The sequence below is a fragment of the Anser cygnoides genome, chromosome 1, assembly GCF_040182565.1.
Source record: "Anser cygnoides isolate HZ-2024a breed goose chromosome 1, Taihu_goose_T2T_genome, whole genome shotgun sequence".
Classification (NCBI taxonomy): Eukaryota; Metazoa; Chordata; class Aves; order Anseriformes; family Anatidae; genus Anser; species Anser cygnoides.
In genome coordinates, this window is record NC_089873.1 from 187,036,313 (window position 1) to 187,058,125 (window position 21,813).

General features: G+C 38.8%; 1 protein-coding gene and 1 long non-coding RNA gene across 9 annotated transcripts in view; one reads left to right on the top strand and one right to left on the bottom strand.

Annotated features, from left to right (window-relative positions):
- The window catches only part of DCLK1 (doublecortin like kinase 1), a 242,527-nt gene that overhangs the window by 173,129 nt on the left and 47,585 nt on the right, over positions 1–21,813 (top strand). For 5 of the 8 annotated variants that reach the window (XM_013192575.3, XM_013192574.3, XM_048081175.2 and 2 more), the window contains exons 6-8: positions 2,539–2,633; positions 19,487–19,571; positions 20,916–21,024. In XM_013192575.3, coding sequence (XP_013048029.2) covers positions 2,539–2,633; positions 19,487–19,571; positions 20,916–21,024 — 289 coding nt within the window. Of the gene's footprint in view, positions 1–1,142; positions 1,627–2,538; positions 2,634–8,475; positions 11,839–19,486; positions 19,572–20,915; positions 21,025–21,813 lie in introns of those variants that run through there. The other 3 variants (XM_066989698.1, XM_013192578.3, XM_048081177.2) reach the window with 3 other exon arrangements.
- Positions 4,312–8,481, bottom strand: LOC136789596 (uncharacterized). Its single transcript, XR_010828295.1, has 3 exons — positions 7,411–8,481; positions 6,138–6,229; positions 4,312–5,437 (listed from the first exon to the last, which is right to left on the bottom strand). It is a non-coding gene; the product is annotated as an uncharacterized lncRNA (long non-coding RNA).

Below are 21,813 nucleotides of genomic sequence, written 5' to 3' on the forward strand. Positions count from 1 at the left end.
GAAACAGCTATCATCATATTCATTTTTTAAAAAAATAAATGCAGTTGGGGAGAACATTGGAGCATAGCTTAAGCACTCTGGATGCTCTCGTAGTGGCAAGTGAGTAGTTTTTAGGGATTATAATACTTCATGCTTTCATCTAAAATAACTACTCATCAGCATGGTTACATGTGGGAAATATATCAAGCCAAAGACAGCATTGCATCTATTTGTTTGTTTTCATTTGGTATCCTCAAGTTTCTCTCTTCAGGACAAAAAATTGCAGTAGCAATTGGAAAAAAAATAATTGAGAAAAAAATAATCCTGGAAATTATAGAGAAGAAGTCAATCCATAAGGAACAGGAACCCGTGCCTAGTGCTAAAAAGTTTATTAAAGTGTATCTGTTATCTTAATTTTGTAACAATAATAAGAAAATCAGCTTGGTTTAAAGAGAATACAGAGCACAAGTCTTACTATGCAGTAGCGGTCTTGAGGTCAGGGTCCATGTGAATAGCAGTAGTTTAGTATTAGTTTGTAAGTCATACCAAATTTGTTTAAAAGAAACACTAATAAAAACTTCAGAAGTTTTGAGACTCCAAGAAGCTCATTTTTGATGTCTTCCCGTATCCCTTTTCCTAATTGTTTTCAAAAGTATTGCTAATGACTTTGGGTTTAGTCATAGATCGTACAGTTGGCCAGACCTATGTGTTGGGGTGTTTTTTTTGCTGAATATTGGATGCCCTTCAGTGAATGTGTCCATATGCTTGTGCTCTCCCCCACACACTTTGGACAGCATTTGAATCAGTGCTGTTATATACAGACCATTGTCCTCTGTACAAAGAGAGTTTGTAGCCTGGATGAGTGGAATGGTTTTCTATAAAAGGATCCTGTTTAAATACAATTACCACTTCTTGTTGTTCCTGTGGTTATACAAAACACCGCACCTCTATCTTAAACAGTGCCTTGCACAAAATGATTTTGAGATCTAATCACTAATAGCACCTAATCTTTGTTGAGGGGTCATCATTAGTCGTGCAGTATAATGTATTTTATATATTGATGTGTGGTATGTTTCTTTCTTGTAATGTGCAGGCCCAGTATTAGGCAGTGAGAACAATGTATTATGTAAAAAGTAAGGAAAAGCCATTAAAAATGCCTACTGTATTATCCAAAGGAATTAGCATTTGCTAGATTGCCAGTCAGCCAAGGTTTTACAAGAGTTATTGTCATTTTGATTTCCAGATGAGTCATTTGGTATATTGCCCCCAAAGGCACCTCGTTATGATTCAGTGCACAGCAGATAAAATTGCTTAGGCTTTCGGGGCTCCGTGGAAAGCGAGTGGGGGTTGCGGTGGCTCAGCGTTGTGAAGCAGCAGCATTATGCTTAATTGACACCTTTGATGTAGCCCTAAGACAGCACCTGCACCTCCCACTGCTGCTCTGAAGACGTCAGCCTTACGCAGAAAAGGCTTCTGCTTATGAATCCTGCATCGCATTCAGCTCACTCTGTGAGCAGCCCTAGCTATCCTTAACTAATCCCATTGCTTCTCAGTTTGGCTACAGCTTGGCTTAGCAGAGAGCAGGAATTCTGCTCGCTGTTGTCAGGTTAAACAGTAAGATTTTGTCCATGTTAGAACTCATAGAAGGTAAGTCAAATGCCTCGTTGATATCCTGCTATGTAAATATACTCCAGAGATTCAGAATCCGGGAGTCTAACTGTATATTCTGTTTTTCCTGATGCTGATAGATTTGGACTGTGATAGAATAATGGCTTGTTTAAAGAATATTTACGTAGATATGTGATACACGCTTTCTAGTGTTTCTGTCAGTGTGAACATTATTGATAGCCTCTTGTGTGATTACTTTGTAGTAGAATTCTGTCCTCTGCTGGTATTGTTTTGTTAATTAAACGGGTAATGTCACATGCATGCAAAAGATGCTTTACAATTATAAGCACTGCCAGAGCTGGAGGGAACTGACTTATTTTAGAAAGTGATGCTTTGCTGTAAGTCAGACTTGAGAGGTTACATCCAATTTATTTAGACCTAGAAAGTCCTTCTGGGTTAAGACTGAGGTGATGGTTGGGTCAGATGGCAATGCAAAAATTTCTTCAAAGGAGTGAGAGAGGAACAGCAAACAGTTGATTTGTTCTTGCAAGCAGTACTGCTTTTTATTCTTGGTGGGTAGCACTTGAGACTGTAACTAAATTGAATGAAAAAGGTTTAAATATAGCAAGTATCTGTTAAGGTTAACAAAGCACCTTGCTCTCCATCACTTTCAAGCACAGGAATGATACAGTTTAAGAAAACATGTTTTCTGTCATTGAGTAAATAGTCTTTTCAGGTTCATTGATTATTTGCGTGCACTTTGTATAAAAATTGGCTTCATGAGCCAAAACTCTGAGGAAGCAGTTCTTTTATGAATTACCTTATTTAATGTTTAAAACATGAAAAAAAAAGTTCAAAAAAGAATGAGAAGGATTGAGATATCTTGATTTAACAGTTCCTTTGCTTTTAATAATGCCTTGTATTTATTTTTTCAATTTATTGTCCTTTTAGTGAATGGAACCCCTGGTAGCCAACTTTCTACTCCCCGCTCTGGGAAGTCTCCAAGCCCATCTCCCACCAGCCCAGGAAGCCTACGGAAACAGAGGGTAAGGAAATAAGGAAGCTGATTTCTGAGTATGGCTGGGGAGAGTCGAGCATAGCTATTATCAGATAACCTTCTCCCCAGTGATACCTTGTGTTTAGAGATGTAGGGTGGAAGAACCTGGCTACGGTCTTTGATGTGTTTGTACAACATTATTAAGTGGGATACGAGAGTTGTGTGTCTGTCCAAATGCTAAGTATTATGGGAATAGGTTTATCCTTGAGGGAAAGTAGGGGATTATCTTTCTTCTTTTTTACAAAACTTTCTTCTGTTTCTAGTGTCTATTTCCAAACATTTCTCAACTGAAAGGAAATATTCATGTTGTCAAAGACTTTGTTGTTGTTTACCACGGGCATTATATCACTTGTAAAACCTACAAACAGCTTTGATTTTGAAGCAAGGTAAAAGAATGTGATACACAGCCTAATGAGGCAGCACGAGACTTGTCAGTCACTTTGCTGGATTTGTTAGCAGCTGTAGGTTCCCCTTAGTGTTATGTATAGAGAATCTACAGCATACCTAAACATCCAGGATTACGGTAGTACCTATGTTACTGTTGTAATGCCCTAACAGAATTTTACTCGTTCAACCCAAAAGGCTCCACATGCTGATTTAATTAATTGTATTTGCTCAAAAGCAATGGGACAGATGTCTGTGTGTCTTCTCTTCTGCTATTTCCTAAACTGTGATCGGTTTCCAATGAAAGATTCCCCAAGGCAGTGCTCTGTCTCACACTTCTGTTTATAAACAGAGTTTGAACACATGGCTTTTTCTGCCTTTTTAATTTTTAAATAAAGACGATTTGTGTCTCTCTAAATAAGGGATTACATACTGTGCTGACACTGCTTGGCTGTAGGGGCTGGTGCAGACCTGATTCCCCAGGTACCCAGACCAGAAATAGCTGGAGCGTGGCACAGCTTCCTTCTGGCCTGTGTACCCTCCTTTCTGTCCCGTGGCTACCAGGAAGCTGAGGAATTGTGCATGCCCATGTCTTATCCGAGGCTGGAACTGTAGATTGCTTATAGATTTGGGAGCTGACTCGGAAGTACTTGGTGATCTTGCAGTATAGAGGTAGCCAGGAGTGGCAGCTTGGAGCCTTGGGGCAGTCGTGTGTCGTTGTCTGGTACACAGAGAGTTAAGATGTAGATGTCAGTTGGGTAAGTAGGTACCGAAATCTTGAACACAGTGTCTTCCACACCTGTTTGCTCTTATTCTCAAGGCTTGTTAATGAATCATTAATAAGTTACTGAAGAGGGAAGAAAGTTCCAAATGAATTATACATGGGTAAAGTAAGGGTGTCTGTTAAGATGGATGATATCAGTATACAGTAGATCTTCATTTGCTGTAAGGCTGTCTGCTTTCATTAGTAACTTTCCAAAGCTTCCTTCCCTACCGCTGATGCTTCTCTTTCCGCATTGAAGAAATGTTTTGCTGTTAACATTTGTAGATGGCTAAGTGGGAACCATGTGGTCAGCACCATTAGACACAAGGTGTGTTTGTCCACAAGGTTTCTGACTTGAAAATGTGAGGATTGAGGCAGATGGGCTTCATCTTGTCCAGGCTCCCTGTGTGGAAGTGTAAGAGGATCAGTATTATGGATGCACAGGGCTGTGTAGTGGTAACATCATTACTTTGCTAAGTGTGCAGAGAAAAAGTATTGAAATAAATTACAGGAGAGAGAATAAATTGCTTAAGAGTTGAATTCTCTTCTGAGATACTCATATCCAGTCCCACTGACCTCAGTAGGGGACCTTTCATGCTTCTCTGACTTTATTCTAGACCAAACAAACAAAGAAAAAACCCTGTCCTGCAGAAACATGGAATACAGTTACATAAAAATGCATGGGCGTAGTATTATTTAGTTTACAAAACACACAAAACAAACTTCTGCTAAGAAGTTAAGGGATAGAAACTTTACAAATGCTCTGAGAATTAATGTAGTTCCTTTCATGTTTACTTTGTGAAGTGAATGAGCTAGAAGTCCAATACCAAAACATATGATTGTGTTGTTAAAGGTCATAACGTATTCCAGTGACTAAATCAGCTGCATGAAAAAACATTAAACTGTGCTTACTAATCTAAAATTGTTGTGTTGGCAGTCTAATTAGCCTTTTGTTCTGTTTTAGTGCCATCTTTCGTATGTACCTGATAAAATTTTTTTTAGAAGACAGGTTATATTAGATACCATATTGTCAGAAACCAAATTTGAACCCAGAGCATTCTGCTGTCTTTAGCCACTTTATCTACAGGGCTGACTAGCCAGCTACAGGAGCAGATTTATTCCCTTGGAGGTTATTGAAGTGTTGGTATCATTTGACAGTCTCAGAAGAGGAGACTGATCTCACCGCTCCTCTTGTCCCCAAGTGCTGAGAGGTGAGGTGTCACTGCCCCCTGCCCAAAAGAAGAGCCTTGGCTGCTTGATCTGTGTTCTCAGGTTGAAGTTTTCACCTGGGTTCAGACTGGTCTGGGTTTCTCTCTATACATGGAGTTTGAGAGAGCAGCTGCTTTAGATCTTAAAAGATGCTGGGTACTGGGAAAGCCAGCTCAACTTTGTAATTTGTTTTCTCTCTGCCCCTCTCTCCTTGTGGTTTGAATCAGAAGAGTGCCTGGGCTCTCATGCCACTTGGGATGCCACTGGTAGTACTGGGTCTGGAAGACTATAGGGAATGTTGGCTCTAACATAGCCTGTTTCCCCTCAATGTCAGTGATCGATCAGCTCTTCAGCATCCCCATCCGAGTGTTTTGGGGGAGTTGCAGGCTTGGTACTTCTGAATGCTCAGGGGTCTGGGCAGGCTGCCAGTGTTTTTCCTGGGAAATACAGGTGAGAGGAAGGAAGTCATGTTTTTGAATTCAGAGGCATGAAAGCAAGGTAACACTGTAGGCTAAGGGATTTGTCCCTGTAAATAGTAAAGACCTGCAAAAATAGTACAGATGGTAGAATTTTTCTAAAGAAAATATTCCTTCTAATTACGGAATGCGTTAGGCAACTTAAAATAGGGATCGCTCCTCTTACTGACATTTCATCATTCAACCTTTAAAAAAATAAATTCTGGCCTTTGACACAAGGCTTTCCATTCCTGTAAATAAAGCCCAGAATGCTGCTGAGATACATGGACTACGATCATGAGAACTGTACTCTTGTAACCCCACCGATAAAATTTTAGACCCTCAAATCCAGGACATAAAAGATAAAGTTTCGTCCTTTCTCACTCACACATGTACATGGCTGAGTTATTTCCATAAATTCAGAAGTCAGTGAAAGTCACATATATAATCTTGGTTGAAATTCAGTCTATATTTGGGGAAGGCAGGATTTGAAAGATTAATGTCGTGGGTGTAATACGAGGACTTGAAAGTGAAACAGGAATCATTTGAACTTCTATGGTTTTCAGCTTCTGAGTATTTAAACTTGCACCTTACGTAGTATAGGTACGCTTTCTTATAGCTTAATTATTTTTATTTTTGATAGGGAATTAAGATTCTTGTTTTTAAATTTTTATGTCCTTACTTGTGTATTTCTGAGGAGGATGAAACCATCTGAAATTCAGGCTTACAGCAGCTGAGTAGAATCAGTTACCATGCTGCACATGCTCTCAGTTCCTGCCACAATAGAGTTAGGTTAATGATAAGGACTCGGAAAACATGACACAGCAATCCTAGTAATAAATACACATAAGATCATCCCCTACGTGTTATTTAATTAGCCTTTGTAATAGTTTATGAACTTAGTTTTTCCACTCTCTTGTAATCAGTGTCGGTACTTCAACTCGAGTGGAAATGTTTTATACCTTATATCTGATTTTTCAGTTGCTTTCCATTATTATAAGGATTTTTTTCTACAACCTACAGGATGATAAAAAATTAGACTTAAGGCACTTCTTGCCTAATCAGACAGAGAAGTTGAATTCTGGGTATATAAGGATTTTTTGAGTTGTATGTGGCCAAGAAGGTTGTACTTGTTTAGCAAGTTTTGTCTTTTTATTAATATACGAAAAATACTAAATAGATTCTCCTTATTTTTTTATTTTTTATTTTTTAGATATGCAGCTCTTTGACAAAGTACAGGCAAGGAAAGTTCTTGCAGAAAAAAAAAAATCTTTCAAGGATTTAAAACTATATGAAAGGGCAGATAATATGATCCTGAAATCTTGTGTGTGATTCTTTAAAACAGCTGTATTCCCTGAATACTAAAAGTCAGTTCTACAAATATCTTCTTTGTAAATTCCAAATGCATATTTTTTTATATATATTCAGAAGACTAAGCAAACTCCTGGAGGATGCTATTCAAAAGTTTGTTTTGTTAACCTCAAATCATATTTTTTTTTGGTACTATATATTGGAAACTCCAAAACTGTACATGCACAAAAGAAATGTTAGCAATTAGCTAGTTTGTATTCAAAATGGAATGGGATTGTCTGTTCGAAATTATTGTTTGGTCCAGATTTTTCACAACAAAATTGAAATTTGTTTAAGACTGGATTTTCAAAAGTATCTACCATGGCTTACTGTATGTACATGTGCCCATGTAAAATAAGCACTCCAGGCAGCTAAAACCCATTTAAGGGAATTAAAATCCCTTTTATTTTCCCTTCGGCTGCAAGTAAAACACAAACCTTTATAGATCATGTAGAGCCTTGTGAATTTGAAATTTGTAGATGATTCATTTTAGGTAGTCCTTGTTTTATAAAACAGCTTTTGGATTATTTTTTTTAAGTTATCTTCCAGTGATTAACGAAGAACAAAAACCCTAAAGCTGGCTCCATCAGCCTTCCCCTTCCTACCTGTTCTTGTATTTTGCAGATCTTGCCGATGTTTTGTCTTGAACTTGTTTTGCTGTACTCTGTAAACATGTTCTGTACTTAAAGGATGCCCAGAAACAGCTGAAAGGTAGCAGAGCTTGGCTGTGTGGTGCTGGGGAGGCAGAGAGCTGCCAGCCACGTGACTGCTCGGCACCTCTCTGAACCGTCAGCTGTGCTGAATTCACCCTAAAAAGATAGTACTCTAGCCCAAACCGCTTCTCCTCGTTGAACTTCCTTTCATTCTGTGCTGCTGTGTGCCTCGGAGGAGGTTGTTGTGCTGTGTAGGTTGACTAGGGCAGTGTCTCATCCCCTAGCACCTCCGGCATTATCTGATCACTCAGAGGATGCTCAGAGTGGGTGTTGAAAACTGAAGTGGATCCGTACACTCAGACTTGCTCTCTCTGCTGTCATGAGCCGGTTGCTTGGCTACCATCAGAAAGAGCCAGGACTGGGGGATTTTACATGCTGTTTTACACACACAACCCCCCAAAAGTGGAAAAAAGATACTATTGTCAGTGCACTACAGGTAACAGCGGTGTTCACTGTCAGCATTCGGGGCTCGAATGCTGCTGGATCCGTGGTATATGGCCAATGGGTGGCAAGCTTTGATTACCTTGCAATGTAAGGTAAGCATTTGCTTTCCTACTGCCGTTGACAAAACAGCAAAAGGGGAAATATATTCTATTTTGGAAAAAAAAAAAAAAAGAAAGATTCAATTCATATTGCCAAGTCTCCAAACAATTAGGAGACTCTCTCAAAAAGTCAAAGATTGTTTAATAGTGTTCAATGGGAAAGAATCAAAGGAAAAAATAATTGCCTCTTAGAATATCTTGTACCTTGAACTCCAGATTTATTTACAGCCATCTGTTTGTTGACTAAAAAGTAATTGTATGAAAATAAGCAAAAAAAAAAAAAAGATTATATGGAATATGTGTATTTTATGTTAAACGACATCTTCTGGTCCACAGTAACAAAAAGATTGTTAGACAATAGCAGTGCAACAAACCGAACACAATAAACAAATCTATACTGCACTTCATCTTACAGGACCTGTATCGCCCACTCTCCTCGGATGATTTGGATTCAGTAGGAGACTCAGTGTAAAAGAGAAAATGGAACAATGTTTATGGTTTGTGATTTGGTGAAGGTTTAACATTTTTAAAGAGAATAGCTGCTAATTTACAGTAATAGTGAATCACACAAAAGAGTTTTGCATATTTAATATTAAAAACACGGGGCCAAATTAATTCTAGCGTGCGGGGGTATTTTTGGCTTTACCACTGCATTTTAATGCAAGAATTTGTAATGAATGAGCCATTGAATATGCCCATCAAGTACAAAACAGCATTGTGCACGCTTTAAGCAATGGAGATTGAATAAGGTGAATATAACGCACAAATCCATAGTGGGCACATTTATGAATAGCACTCTTTTTATCATCTAAGGTACTGATTATATGTTCTGTTTTTAACATAGGTATCTTTATTCATTTTGATACGAACAGTTAATGAATGCTTTGCTCTTACCAATGAATAGGTAAAATGCAGGAAAGAAAAAGCCTGCCATATTAAACTGCTTGTACCACGCTGTCTGAACCCAACACAAACATTTGGAGCACTCTCCTCTCGTTCCTTTCAGAGTTTAGTCTTTTTAGCTAAGTGAAAGGAAAAAGGAGAAATCTTGTGTGGTCGCAGAACAGAAAGTAAATGCTTTCAAAGCAAAGTTGAAGTTCTCTTTTTACATTTTGGTGAGCGTAAACAGATGAGTGGTCACAGACAACATGAATGTTTTACCTTGCAAGAGCTGTAAATACTGATCATCCTCGTGTTGCAAGGAAATACGGATGCATTTCTAAAAGAGGAAATAGGTAGGCCTGCTGGCTACCACTGTAATCTGACACACGTATGTTGACACCTTTTGGTAAAACACATTTTGCCTGAGAAACCTGTGGTTATTTTCACTTATGTTAAGGACATGAACATTTTTTGTTGACTTGCTGTAATAAGGCAGTTGATGCCGTTTTAAAATGAAAGCACACAGAAATGGCGGTGTTGTAAATCATCCTCCTACTGACCTAATTTCTCTGCTTTCATAATTTCTAGAGGTGGTTGTTTTGTACAGCATGAATATGCAAAACTCCTTTCGTGTTAAAGTAGGTCATGCATTATAACCAGTTGCTTAACAAATATTTACTAATTTTGTTTTCTGCTGCTTTATTGTGATAATTTTAGTTGACTACATTAATTTACATAATAGCAATATTTCCTATTGTATGTTGCATATTCCTTTAATATTTATCTGTTGTATTTAAGCCCATAGTGTAGTGATGACACACTGTTCCTGTTTCGTACACTTCTTTTCAGTATCTTAAATACTAATCGTTTAAGAATTAGAAATTAGTGTGTTTCTGATCCTCAGCAAAAATCTATAGAGATTATATTTTTGATCTACTTAGTGATGATTTAATATATTTTGAAAGCAGGCAAATTTACTTAATAGAATAAAATGGTTAGCTGCCACATGCCAACTTTTAAATACAGTGAAATAATTTCTTTACACTTATTTGTCCATAATAAAATTCAGCAGCTGAAAAGTGTTGGCATGTGACATGAAGGCTTCACTGTATCATTATTGTTTTCTTTACGGAGGATATTTACAAAAACGAATAAATGGGCAGCAGAATACAAAACTTACCTTCTCTGTTTTCCATACTTGGTTCCAGTATCACCTGGAGGGAAAGTCATTCATCTGGAAGGTTTGCTGAAGCAGTTAGGTCATTTCAGTTTGAAATGCATGTTTTGCCATTCCTGCTTCAGACTTCGGATTTAAAACTGCTTCCAGCAATAGGAGCAGTCCCCCTCACATACTCCGATCACAGGGCTGTCCTGTTCTACTGAAAAAGTGCACAGCTGTGAAGTTACTTGCATTTTTGCCTGTTAGGAGGGAATGTCTTAGTAAAATGTATTACTTAATCCCAAGAAACCTGTATTACGTTAAGGTGCATTGGGATCAGCTTCCAAAAATTCAGAGAACTCCACCAGACTGAACAAAACACGTACTGACTTTTTGCAAATTGCTTTTTCGTGTAAAGAAAATAAATTCCAGGAATTTTATTTTTCCTCCCCTCTTCTTTATAGACTACTGCTGCTTAAGGCAGTTTATTAAGAATGTTTGCTCTGCACAGAGAGCCCAGCTTGCCAGCAAACAGGAATGGCGTAGCTTTGCCTAGCTGTGGAAAAGAAAAATGGAAAAATCAGTAATTGTTATCATAGCGAGTTTTCCATCAACGCTGTTGCAAAGAATATGCTAGCCTATAACATTTAATCATTTCAACATATGACTCGTATTAAGGGGCAATTCAGGGGCAATATGTATCATTAATATTTCATTTAAGGAATGAAAGTCCCTTAGAGATTGAAAAGGTACACTGTTTATAGACTTCGAGATCCCTTTTGTGTGGAATGTAATTCCCATTATACATGAGCAGAAATGAAATGTTTCTTTTGAGCAAGACCAGAAGGTTTCAGGTTATTGGTGAAACTGAAATTGTGTTTCATGATGCTGTAGTTCTACTCGCAACAGCACGGGTTTTAGTTTGTCCCTAGATTTCATCGGCTTCATTAAATAACAGAATAGCTCAAGTAACTTTATAGTGTTTGAACCTCTCATAGTCCTCTGTATGCTGCATTATTTGTGCCTACTGTCAGGTGATTATGATGTAGCTAAAGAGTTTCGTATAGATCGTGAATGCTTTGCTTCCCTTTGAGCTTTTTGAATACGTGTTTATTTCCCTAATGCTTTCTGCAACTTTCTGGATTATTTTTAATCTCTTTCCTTTTTTCTTTTCTGCAACAAACAGTTCACATGTGAAGCACAGAATGTGTGTGTGTATGTGTACATCTGTGCACGCACGCACACACAAATACATACATTAATGGCTATGAAATCCATGCACAGTTAAGTCACATACGTGGCTTCTTTAAATGAGTATGTGGGGAAAATACATGAGGGGAAGTTGTTCATCTTGTGGGATTCGCTTCAGCTCTGTTCAAGCTGATGGAGCTGTACCGATCTCTCCCTGCTGAGCAGTTCCCCTTAGGAATCCTACACAATTTTAAGAGATCTCACGTACAAACGAGGGCTTAGTTCTGCTCCGTTTTAAGTTGGTGGCAAAACCATGATTGACTTCAAGGTGGGAAGGATAGGACCTTATGCACAAAGTATATATACACTTACAAAACATTAACCATAAAGCTGAAATGGTTATTATTTTGACATGGTTATTTTGACATGGTCAGACCTGTATCTCCTCATCAACTGCACCGCCCTGCAGTGTAATTGTTAAGTCATGCAATGTTAGAAGTTGGTTCTTGTTGTTGTTGTTGATATCAATAAAATTGTTAACATTCACTAGCCTTTGTGAAAATTGTTTTTCAATTTTTAAAATAATTCAGGAACAGCACATTACATTTGGTTAGCTTTCCCTTCAAGCCATTTCCATAGGCTGTAAAATGAAAATTCTGGGGCATTAATATTGTGAATATAAATGTGCATTATAAGAAGGGATACATAATGTTAAACAGTCTTGAAGAACACATGGGTTTGAGATTGTTTGACTTAACAATTCAAATAAACAGTAGTGTTTAGTTTTACAGTTGTGTATTTCACACTGCATTTTGAACTTTCTGTAGTGTAGTATGTTACAGAAAATGTTCTCCAACTCTAAAAGTTAAAATTAATTAACAGTAATATAGAAAAGAACTTCTGATCAACCCAGGTTGCCTGTTTTGTCAAAAATAGTACAAAAATAAATGAAAAATCTTTACGGTGCTAAAATACCTTGTCACTTGATGAATACTAAGATTAATGTCATCTATGCTTTTTCTTGTATACAGCCTATTACAAGATTGCTCTTAATTTAGTCTTCACTTTCAGTTCATCTGTTAGTGATAGCACGAGATCTTGTGAGTTATCAAGAGGAAAACAAACTTATGTTACTCAGCCAGCAGTAGCTTTACATGCAGGTAACAGTAAGCAAGTGATGGTTGCACTCTTTTGAAAGAGGTGTCATGCCTCACAAGCAAATCCCTCTGTTCACAAGGCAATGTTACTCCGAGCTGTGCTTGCTGTAGTAACACCTTTCAGCTGGCTTGTTTTGCCTCTTTCACTGTGCACCTGATTTTTCGGGGCGGCTGGGTGCCCTAACTCCCCACCGAAGTCAATGGATATGTAGATACGTGTATTGTGTACGCACAATTTAATAGAAGGGTTAAAAACACACACAGAGCCTGCATACATACTTGTATGCATTTTAGTGTCCGTGTTTGTGCATGTTGATTATATTAGAATTTGCTTAAATTAACCCTCAGCAGTGAAGTATGACAAAAGATATACTGTATTCAGCGTGTGCTTGTTGTCTGACGTTACATGAGGTAATTAGTTTGTGGTTTGCCCTGCGATACAGTGTTTTGGAGTTTGAGCTGTAGTGAAAGAGGAGCTACCAATGTTTGTGCTAAGTCCTCTTTTTTTTTGTTAGTTGCACTATGATCTTGTAAATATTGGCACATTTCCAACATAAGTTTAAGATTTTACAAAGTTATGCATACAATTATTTTTTTTAAAGAAAAGTGCTTGGATTATTTGCTTTTTAAAATATACCGTTTTTGTATTAATGTGATGCAGGAAACCAAAAAGATAGCTGTTGATTTATCAGCAAAAAAATATGTTAAACTTGCAAAAATAAATGCCGATGAATGTTTTATTTAATATAATCAGCTGAAGAAAATCACCTTCATTTTTGTGCCATTGTTTCATCATACTGTGTTGTACTTGTGTTTCATATTTGACCATGTCATCCTGGTTGCAATTTGTTGTTTCGCTAGATTTAACATTACTGTAGATTATTGTAAGCGATGTAATAAATATATTTAAAAAATAAACACTGTTCGGTGAGTTTATTTTGGAAACGTGATTAACAGGCTTTAAAAAAATACTTGCAGTCGGTATTGCTTGTTCATTTTGGATCAGTATTGTCTATCTGACAGTTCATTTGGTCTAAGCATATGGGATTCATGCATCCCAGTGGGTTCCTTTAAATAGTGGATGCCTTCAATGCTTTTTTAAATAATAAACTCCAGGCCGTGGTATTTAGATGTAAAGGATCCTTCAAGGAAGAATTTGTTTTTTAATGGGATTTATGGAGACAGTGAGTATACCTGCCTCAAACTGCTTATGGGTAAGAAGTGTGCACGCGACGGGGTAGATTTAAGTATGAAGTGGGAAATGAGCGTGCTGCATCCACAGAAAGGTACAAGCCCCTGCTGACAATTGAGCTGTAGCAGCACTCTTCTCATGTCACGTATTAGGAAAACATGCCTGTAAAAAGCTAAGAGTACTGAAACATACCCACCGTGTTTTAAAGTATGTACCTTGTTTTCTTGATACAGCTTTCTACTCTTCTATATATATGTGTATATATATATAAAATATATATATCCTTCTGCCAGTCTGATGCTTCAGGTGGCACTCAGACACTCTCCTAGAGAGATCTGTGGCCCTCATAAAAATTCCACTTTTGAAACCCTCTTGCTTACTGGTAAATAGCTCTGCCTGAAAAAGTCATACGGACCCAGAAAGGAAACTGCATTACAGAACGGAGGAATACTGGAAGCACAGTAAGTTAGGTTTCTGTCTACCAAGTAACAGTTAAAAATATCAGGAGAGCTTTCAAAATAGTTGCAAAATAAACGTGGTGATTGTGCTCTGTCCTTATTTAGGTGGAAGAAATCAGAACCTCCTTTGACTGCCTTTGAATTTTTGTATTGTAGTCGAGTGGAAAATTTTATCTGTGTACAGCTTTAGAAAAGGAAAAAAGAAACCTTCACATTGCACTGCTGCACATGTAACTTTTTATGTTAACCACGATATGGATACAGTAATGCTAGGTCAACTTCCGATACCATGAATATGATACATCCATTTTTTTTTTAGATCATCAATCTTTTCTCAAGGATGCCAAAGGTTGAGTGAGCCTCCAGTCTGAATTATGGCTCAGCTTTGGAAGCAGCTGTTAGGAACTAGCAGGGGTTAGATTTAAGTTTGCTGTTAAATACCATATAGAGAACTCTGTGGGTCTTTCAGAATTGCCTTGTTACTCAAATCAACTATATAAGCATATAAGCAGCTGATGCTCTAGCTTAATAAGAGGAGCCTAGCAGAACCAAGTGCTTCAGCTTGGAAGTTTAACTTCAGTCTGCCAGCTCCATTTTCTTGCAAACTCGCCCGTTTGTCCCTCTGTCCCTCAAAAAGGAAAAATAAGTTCATGACACATGCTGGATTGTTGCTTTTGCTGTTTGAATTTACCTCTTTTTCCAAGCTGTGTAAATCCTAAATTGCATAAATGAAAAAAAAAAAAACAACACATACTTCCTGATGTAGGTTCTCTTTTAAGTCACTTGTTTAACGGTATAGTGCAGGGTGTAGAACAGGATAAGTAGCAGATTTACATACATTTTTTATTACTCCTTTCCAAATGAAGCAATTTATAAATAAATGTGGATCTTACGTGTCAGTTCAGTGCAGTGTCCAACTTTGCAAAGAAAACAGTTGCATCATTTTTCTTTCTGTACATGGAATTCCACTGGCTTCCATTCTTTCAGCAAGAAGACTGAGGATTTGATGTTTCTTCATGAAGTAATTTTTTGCCAGCCCTGTACTGTTTACATGAAAACTTTTTTCCCCTCTCAGCTGGCTGGGCCAAAAATGCAAGTGATTAAACAAAGGAAAATCAAAAACATTTTTCGCTGGATAGAGTTGGGAGCTGGAGTTTCGGTGTAACCCTTTGTTTCTCTCTAAATTGAATAGTAAAGAAAACTTAGTTTGTCCTCTGAAAGTTGCATCCAAATATATTTATCATTTTAAACCAGCTGTCCTCCGCTTAACACTGCTACATATTACAAGAATTTGGTGAGTCCTTCAGAGTCCTAGCTGCACTGCAGTGTTGTCTTTATTTACCATTAACCATGAAGATCTTTAGGCTGTGGAGCTGGCTATGTCAGGAATTCACGACAGCTACCTTGCAAAGGTTATTTATAACCAAAGTGAACGATAGCATGGGCTCCATAAGAGCCGAGCTGTTTTGTTTTGTCTTTAATCCTATTTCCCCTTGCTGATTTGAACTTTATCTTAAACATACTACTGACACACGTAGCTTTTTCTCTTCCCAGGAATTATGTAGAATTCTTGGGAATAGGGAAAACCTTAAGAGGCATCACTTAAAAACATTAATAATTCCTTTGTCCTGGGCCTCATTCCTGCATTTACAATTTGTTTACTAATTTTAACCTTTGCTTCGTTAATGCCATTTCTAAGCGAGTATAACTCTGCATGAGTTCCAGGCTTAGCTTTACACCTGTGTGCCTTTCTGTTACTCACATTTCATCCAGATGCTTCCTTCATGCCGTGAAAATACAAAGGAATCTATTGTTGAGAGAGCTTGTAGGCTCCATATGTGCTAATAAAGGTTTTGAGAGGTTTGGAAAATATAATGCAGTGTTCAGTTTTTAAGATTCAGGAATCCGAGTTGCATAATCAAACTTCCTTGGGCATACTTGTTTAAGTTTCCTTTCATAATTGCTGATACTGATAGTCCACAAGGATTACTCCCGCTGTTGAGTTGAAGTGTGGTTTTAAGATTAATTTAGGACAAAGGTGAGTATGGGGAGAGAGAAATTGCAATAATATTTATTTTACTGCCTTTTTTCATGGATTTAGCACAATTTCCACTGAGATACAAGCTATTCACAAAACAGTTGCTAAATAAATCTCCCAGTGAGACACGGATGAAACTCTAGAGCACTAATGTTTCCATTCACATCAATGAGATGTGTGGTGTGTTGGCCATCTGTTATATAAAACTGAATAGGATCTGAAGTCCTTACACCAAAGACCTGATTTTTTTATGCCATCGCTTTTATGGAGGTGTGCCATAAAAATGGCCATGTGCTGGCAACCTGTGCAACGGGACCCCTTTAAATCCGTGTCAAAGCGATGACATTTCAAGCACCTCAGCATCTCTTAAAATTAAAACAGCTAATTGCATTAAGGTCTGTGTGTTGAAGAGATTATACTCTTGCTTAGAGTTTGTTTTTTCCCTCCCATCTGTAATATCCCTAATGGGGTCCGCAGCTGGGAGAACAACAGCGTGCACGACAGACTGCCTCACGATTGGCAAGCCAACTGGAAGGAACACCAAGACCCACAAGGATTGCTGGACCCGGAGGGCTTTCAGCTTGAGAACAATGAGCTAATTAAAGTCTAAATAAACGCAATGTCCTTCTAGCTTAAGTAAAGATAAATAAATAAGTGCCTGCGTGTTGTTCCAGGGGGTTAATAAAGACTAAAATACTTGTGTGTCATGTTTACCTTGCAACATCTTAATTGTGGAAGGTCTGTGAGCAAACCTACGGTTCCTGATGGTTTTTAATCTGTTGTTTTAATAGGAGGGGTTCAGCAAAGGTAATAAAATGTCCATTTTCTTTGTTTAAAGCTCAGCACTTGCTGAAGTGCTGTGCCGAAACAGGGCCTAAAAGGAGTCTCATTTCGGAAGGACCGAGCAGTAGCAGTTCTCAGCTCAACCAGAGCTTGAGGATCTTCGAGAAATTAGGTTCCCAGATAGAAATCTGACTCTCTCTAGGCACCCATTCTGTGAAGCTGTGGCCACCGAGCTAGGTCTGGGTTTTAACATCTCCCATGCTCACAGATCAGAACAAGGAGTGCAAGACTCCGTGAGGAGGCCGTCGAACTGCCAGAGGAAGCAGCAGAGGGGTGCAGTCAGCAGTGCTCGACCTAACATCTGCCAAAAAGTGTAATCTCACCGGTTAAAATGCGAAAACTGAATATAGAAGTTGTTTGATAACCTGTTGAAAATCTGGCACTAACCTTTAAATGTAAAGATTTATTTAATGAATTGAATATATAACAAATACTAAACATCGCAATTCCTTTAGGAAAATGCTGTGGAGTGGAAAAACAAGAAATTGCATGCCTAGTCTAGGAAAACGAACAAACACAGCAGAATGAGCAGAGAAAACGTTATGGTTGTGTTTTTTTCCTGCTAATTTTACAATCAGGAGTTTAGGGGAAACAATTCTCTGTCGTTATATGCATGTAAAAGTAACGAGTTTGAGAGTGACTTCTCCAGCTCTGAGAGTTCATAGCATTTTCCTGGTACCTTGATCCCCTCCTCTGCTCATTTATTCAAAAATGAACCTGAGGTAAGTTTTTCCTGAGATGTCTAGCAGAATTTAGCACGGGAATAGCACATACATAAACATGTCCTCATTGTGAAACGAGGCTGCTGTGTCTTAGCGAACTGCATAAAATCAGTCAGTGCTCACTTCTGTTGTCAAGAGGCAGCAAAAGTAGTCCAAAAATTGATTAATGGAATTTTTAATTCTGCTCAAAGCTCAGAAGAAATGCTTGGATGGAAGAAAAGAATGAGCAGGGCTGGGCTTGATTAAAAGACGAAAACAGGCCAAGAATCTCCTTGTAGATGGGCTGTGTGCAAGCTCTCCAGATTATTTAGTGAAAAGCAGGCTGAGTTCAGCCTTTGTCTCAATCATCTGACCTTAATCTATTGTGGGAGAAATTAGAAATTCATCTTTTCAAATGAACTCAGCACACTGGCCAGCTTTTAACTCAGCTAACTGCATTCGCCCTGCCTCCATGCTCTGCACAATTTGCGGCTACTGCCTTGTTAGTTGTTTGTGCTGCAGTTGTCTGCTGCACCACAGCAGATGAGGTGGTCCTGCGGAAGATCTGCTGCCTTTATAAAGTGCATTGACACCCTGATGGGCATCCAGATACCTTGCAAACACAGACAAGGAACCGATCCATAGCGTTATTTACATGTGTCCCAGCCTATGATTAATATAATACATAGACAGGAGGTGACTGAATACTGCAGCGCTTTGTAACCTTTCAGCATGCAAACTATGTGAACCCAAGAGAGTTTTAGTGTTGGAAATCCTCTGAATACTTCTAACTCACATTGCAGCGTGAGTACCTGAAGAAACGCTCATTTTTTCTCAGAGTTTAAGGGACCATGGTTACATTTGTAGCTTCCTCTGGTTTCTGCTGAACATGGGAGAATCCTGAAGATATATTTGTATGATTGTTATGCAGCACAGGATAAAATTTTTGAATGAAATCCAGATCATCTCGTGTCTCTGTGTTGTTTCATCCACCTAGATTTGTGATGAAGCAGTCTTCCTGAAGTACATATCTGGATTTTATACGTAACTGATAGACAGAGACAGGTTTCCCTAGTGAGATCCTGCCTGCTGTATTTTCAGCCTCCAAGCTGGGAGGCTAGGGGTTTCCCTCTGGAGGCTGTGCAGGTACCTTCCTCCCCCTATGAGTTGTGTATGCAAACATAAACACTCGGTATACAAGGGCTTAAAACCAAGGTACAGACCCATGCCTCAAGTGGGCTAGATCTGGTCACTTTATTTCATGATAATAATAATAATAATAATAATAATAATAAATAAAAATATTCACCCTGACATTTATTTTAACTGTACATTTTCATAACGATTTCTCCTTTTTAGAGCACAGCTGGGGAGGTTTTCACCAGAGGGGGATTTTCAGAAGTGAGGAATTGCGCCCAAAACAAAACCAACTTCAGTCAAAACAGATGTTTGTGCTCTAAGTGCCTGCTAGGGTAATGCTGCTGCTGAGGGAACAGCTTCCTGCCTGTGGAGGGCGTACAGCCCCTCGGTTTTCTCTGCCAGAATATGCGTGGAATAGGGGGAACGAATGGACCACACATAAAAGCATCGCTGCATATAATGAGTTGCGGATACCCACGTTTAAATGGAGTACTGAAAGTGTGACTTCGGTGGAATAATTGAACTGGTCACACACATCTGCATATCCCTCCAGAAAAGTAAATCGATACTTTGCACAGGGAACACCGAAGCCTCTCTGGGACATGCTGTGGGTACTTGTGCTCCTTAAAAATCATCTGTTTTCGTTTGTGTCTCTCCATTTCCAGAGCTCCCAACACAGTGGCTCCTCTACCTCATTAGCATCCACCAAAGTTTGCAGCTCTATGGATGAAAATGATGGACCTGCAGAAGGTAACGTTCGAAGGCTGACATTTCAAAGCAGTCGATGTAGTGATAACAGCAGCTGTGTAGGAAATGAGTCATTCTTCCTGCCAGAGAAAGTGGGAGCGGTGCAGGCTGGATGACTCTCGGCTCGGAGGCTCGGCAGCCTTGGCAGAGCAGCTCAGGTTCACTCCGGATCACATCTGATCTGGACATCCCTCTTCCGAGGCGTCTCTGTTGCAGGATGCTCTAGTTCTGCAGGTGACCCAGTGCTGGCTGGGCTATTTCACCAATGTTTTGTCTCATCTGTCGTGATACCAAAGAGCATGCAGCAGTCTTGGGTCTTTGCTGAGCAATAACTAGACTCACCACATAGTAAGACTTTGAACGAGTTGGCTGAGGGATAATGTCTGCTCTAACACTGCCAGTTCACACGCACATACATGTAAGTGTGTGTATATGGCCTTGTCTGATAGCAACTCCTCGTGCTGCCTGTGGATTCAGGCAGACCCCAGCCCCCATGTGTCATAACATTCGCTTTTAATACTAAACTGGAACAAAGGACGGATAAAGATACGATACAGTTAGAAGGCATTGTCTTAGTGCAAATTTCTGAGGTGCATTTTCCGTTACAATATTTGTATAGTAGCTTGTATCAGCTGCAGTTTACAGTTGGCTTTTAGAGGCATGTTAGGTATTTGTAACACGCTATTTCAGATACATTTAAAAATAATGGTACATGAATGAGCACTAAAACACATGAAACTACAAACTTTTCTTATGCTTAGACACTGTGTAATGCAATTTTACCTAAACATCTGGTGCCCAGGTTGCATGTGAGGTAGTATTATTGAGAACATTTGTTTAAAAACTAAATATTTAATATTGGGGGAGGGGGAGAACTAGCACTTAGCACATGAGGAGTTTTATGGATGTCTCAGTTTACAGGATGTAATAAAATAAGTGCTTGAGTGTTGGACTTCTTTGGTACATATATTTAATCATGCTGTGTCAAGGAGTTCCAACCCTTTTTGGAGGCTGGTCTGCGCTTGTGCAGTTCACAGAGGCCTTTTCATAATTAAAAAAATACAATTTTGGTTTTGTCCTGGGGGCATATTGCAATGGGAATGGTAAACTATGTAACACTCGAATGGTGGTATGTTTGAGCCCCCAGAAGTCTTATTTTTCATTATTGTATCTGTGTGAAACCTGTTGAGTATATACAATGTCAGCAGCATGGTTTCACTGTACAGTAAGTGAGATACTGACTCTGAATGGTTTCCAGGCTCCTAAACCATAGACTTAAAATGCATGTTATGTGCAACATCTGTGTTTCCTTCACTAACAATAAAAATGTACTAATGATTCTTTCAGAAGTGTTGGAGGAAGGTTTCCAGGTTCCAGCATCGATAGCAGAGCGATATAAAGTTGGAAGGACTATAGGAGATGGAAATTTTGCTATTGTGAAGGAGTGTATAGAAAGGTGAGAAGGATAATTTGCTTATTACTGTAACAGCAATCATTAATGCCATGCTTTTTCTAGATCATATCTTTATTTGTAGAATATAGGACATACGGAATAAGGTAATGTCTCAATGCCAGATGGAAAAACTAGACTAACGCTCTCTCATGTGAAAAGAGAACACATCCAAAGTCCAAGGGACAATCTATGACTTTAATTCTTCGTGGGGTTTGTGGTTTTTTTCTGCTGCACAGAGCAGATTTTACCAGTTCTTTATATCTTTCCTCTTGCACTGAAATAACATCTTTTCTTGCAGTGTGTTCTTGCAACTTGACCTTTGCATTGCACCAGTTAATTATTTTACATCTAGGAGCATTCCGTAAAGATTTCAGGAAGTTTCGTGTGTGGCATAGTGATTATGGAAAGCACAAAAAGCTGGCTTCAGATCCATCTATTCTTCCATGTGACACCGTGGAGTACCTCTTCCATGTTTATCTTTAATAAAATCTGCATCTGTCTCCTGCTTGCTTGCTTTGTACCATTGCATGAGCTCCATCTAACTTTACACGTCTGCACTGTAGACATCAACGTCTTACTTCCTCAGTGCCCTTTACAGGCAAAAGGAGAGAACAGTCGCTCTTGAAGACAAACTGTTCGACTAATTTTAGATGTCCGCTCTAGGTTAGAAAGTCACAAGTCACTTCTCATGTCTGTGTTGCTGAAAGTGTCCAGGTTGACCGGCTCAGATGTCAGTTACTAAATTTGTATTTGGTCAGATGAGTCTTGCCCACTGTGTTGGAATGGGCTGAA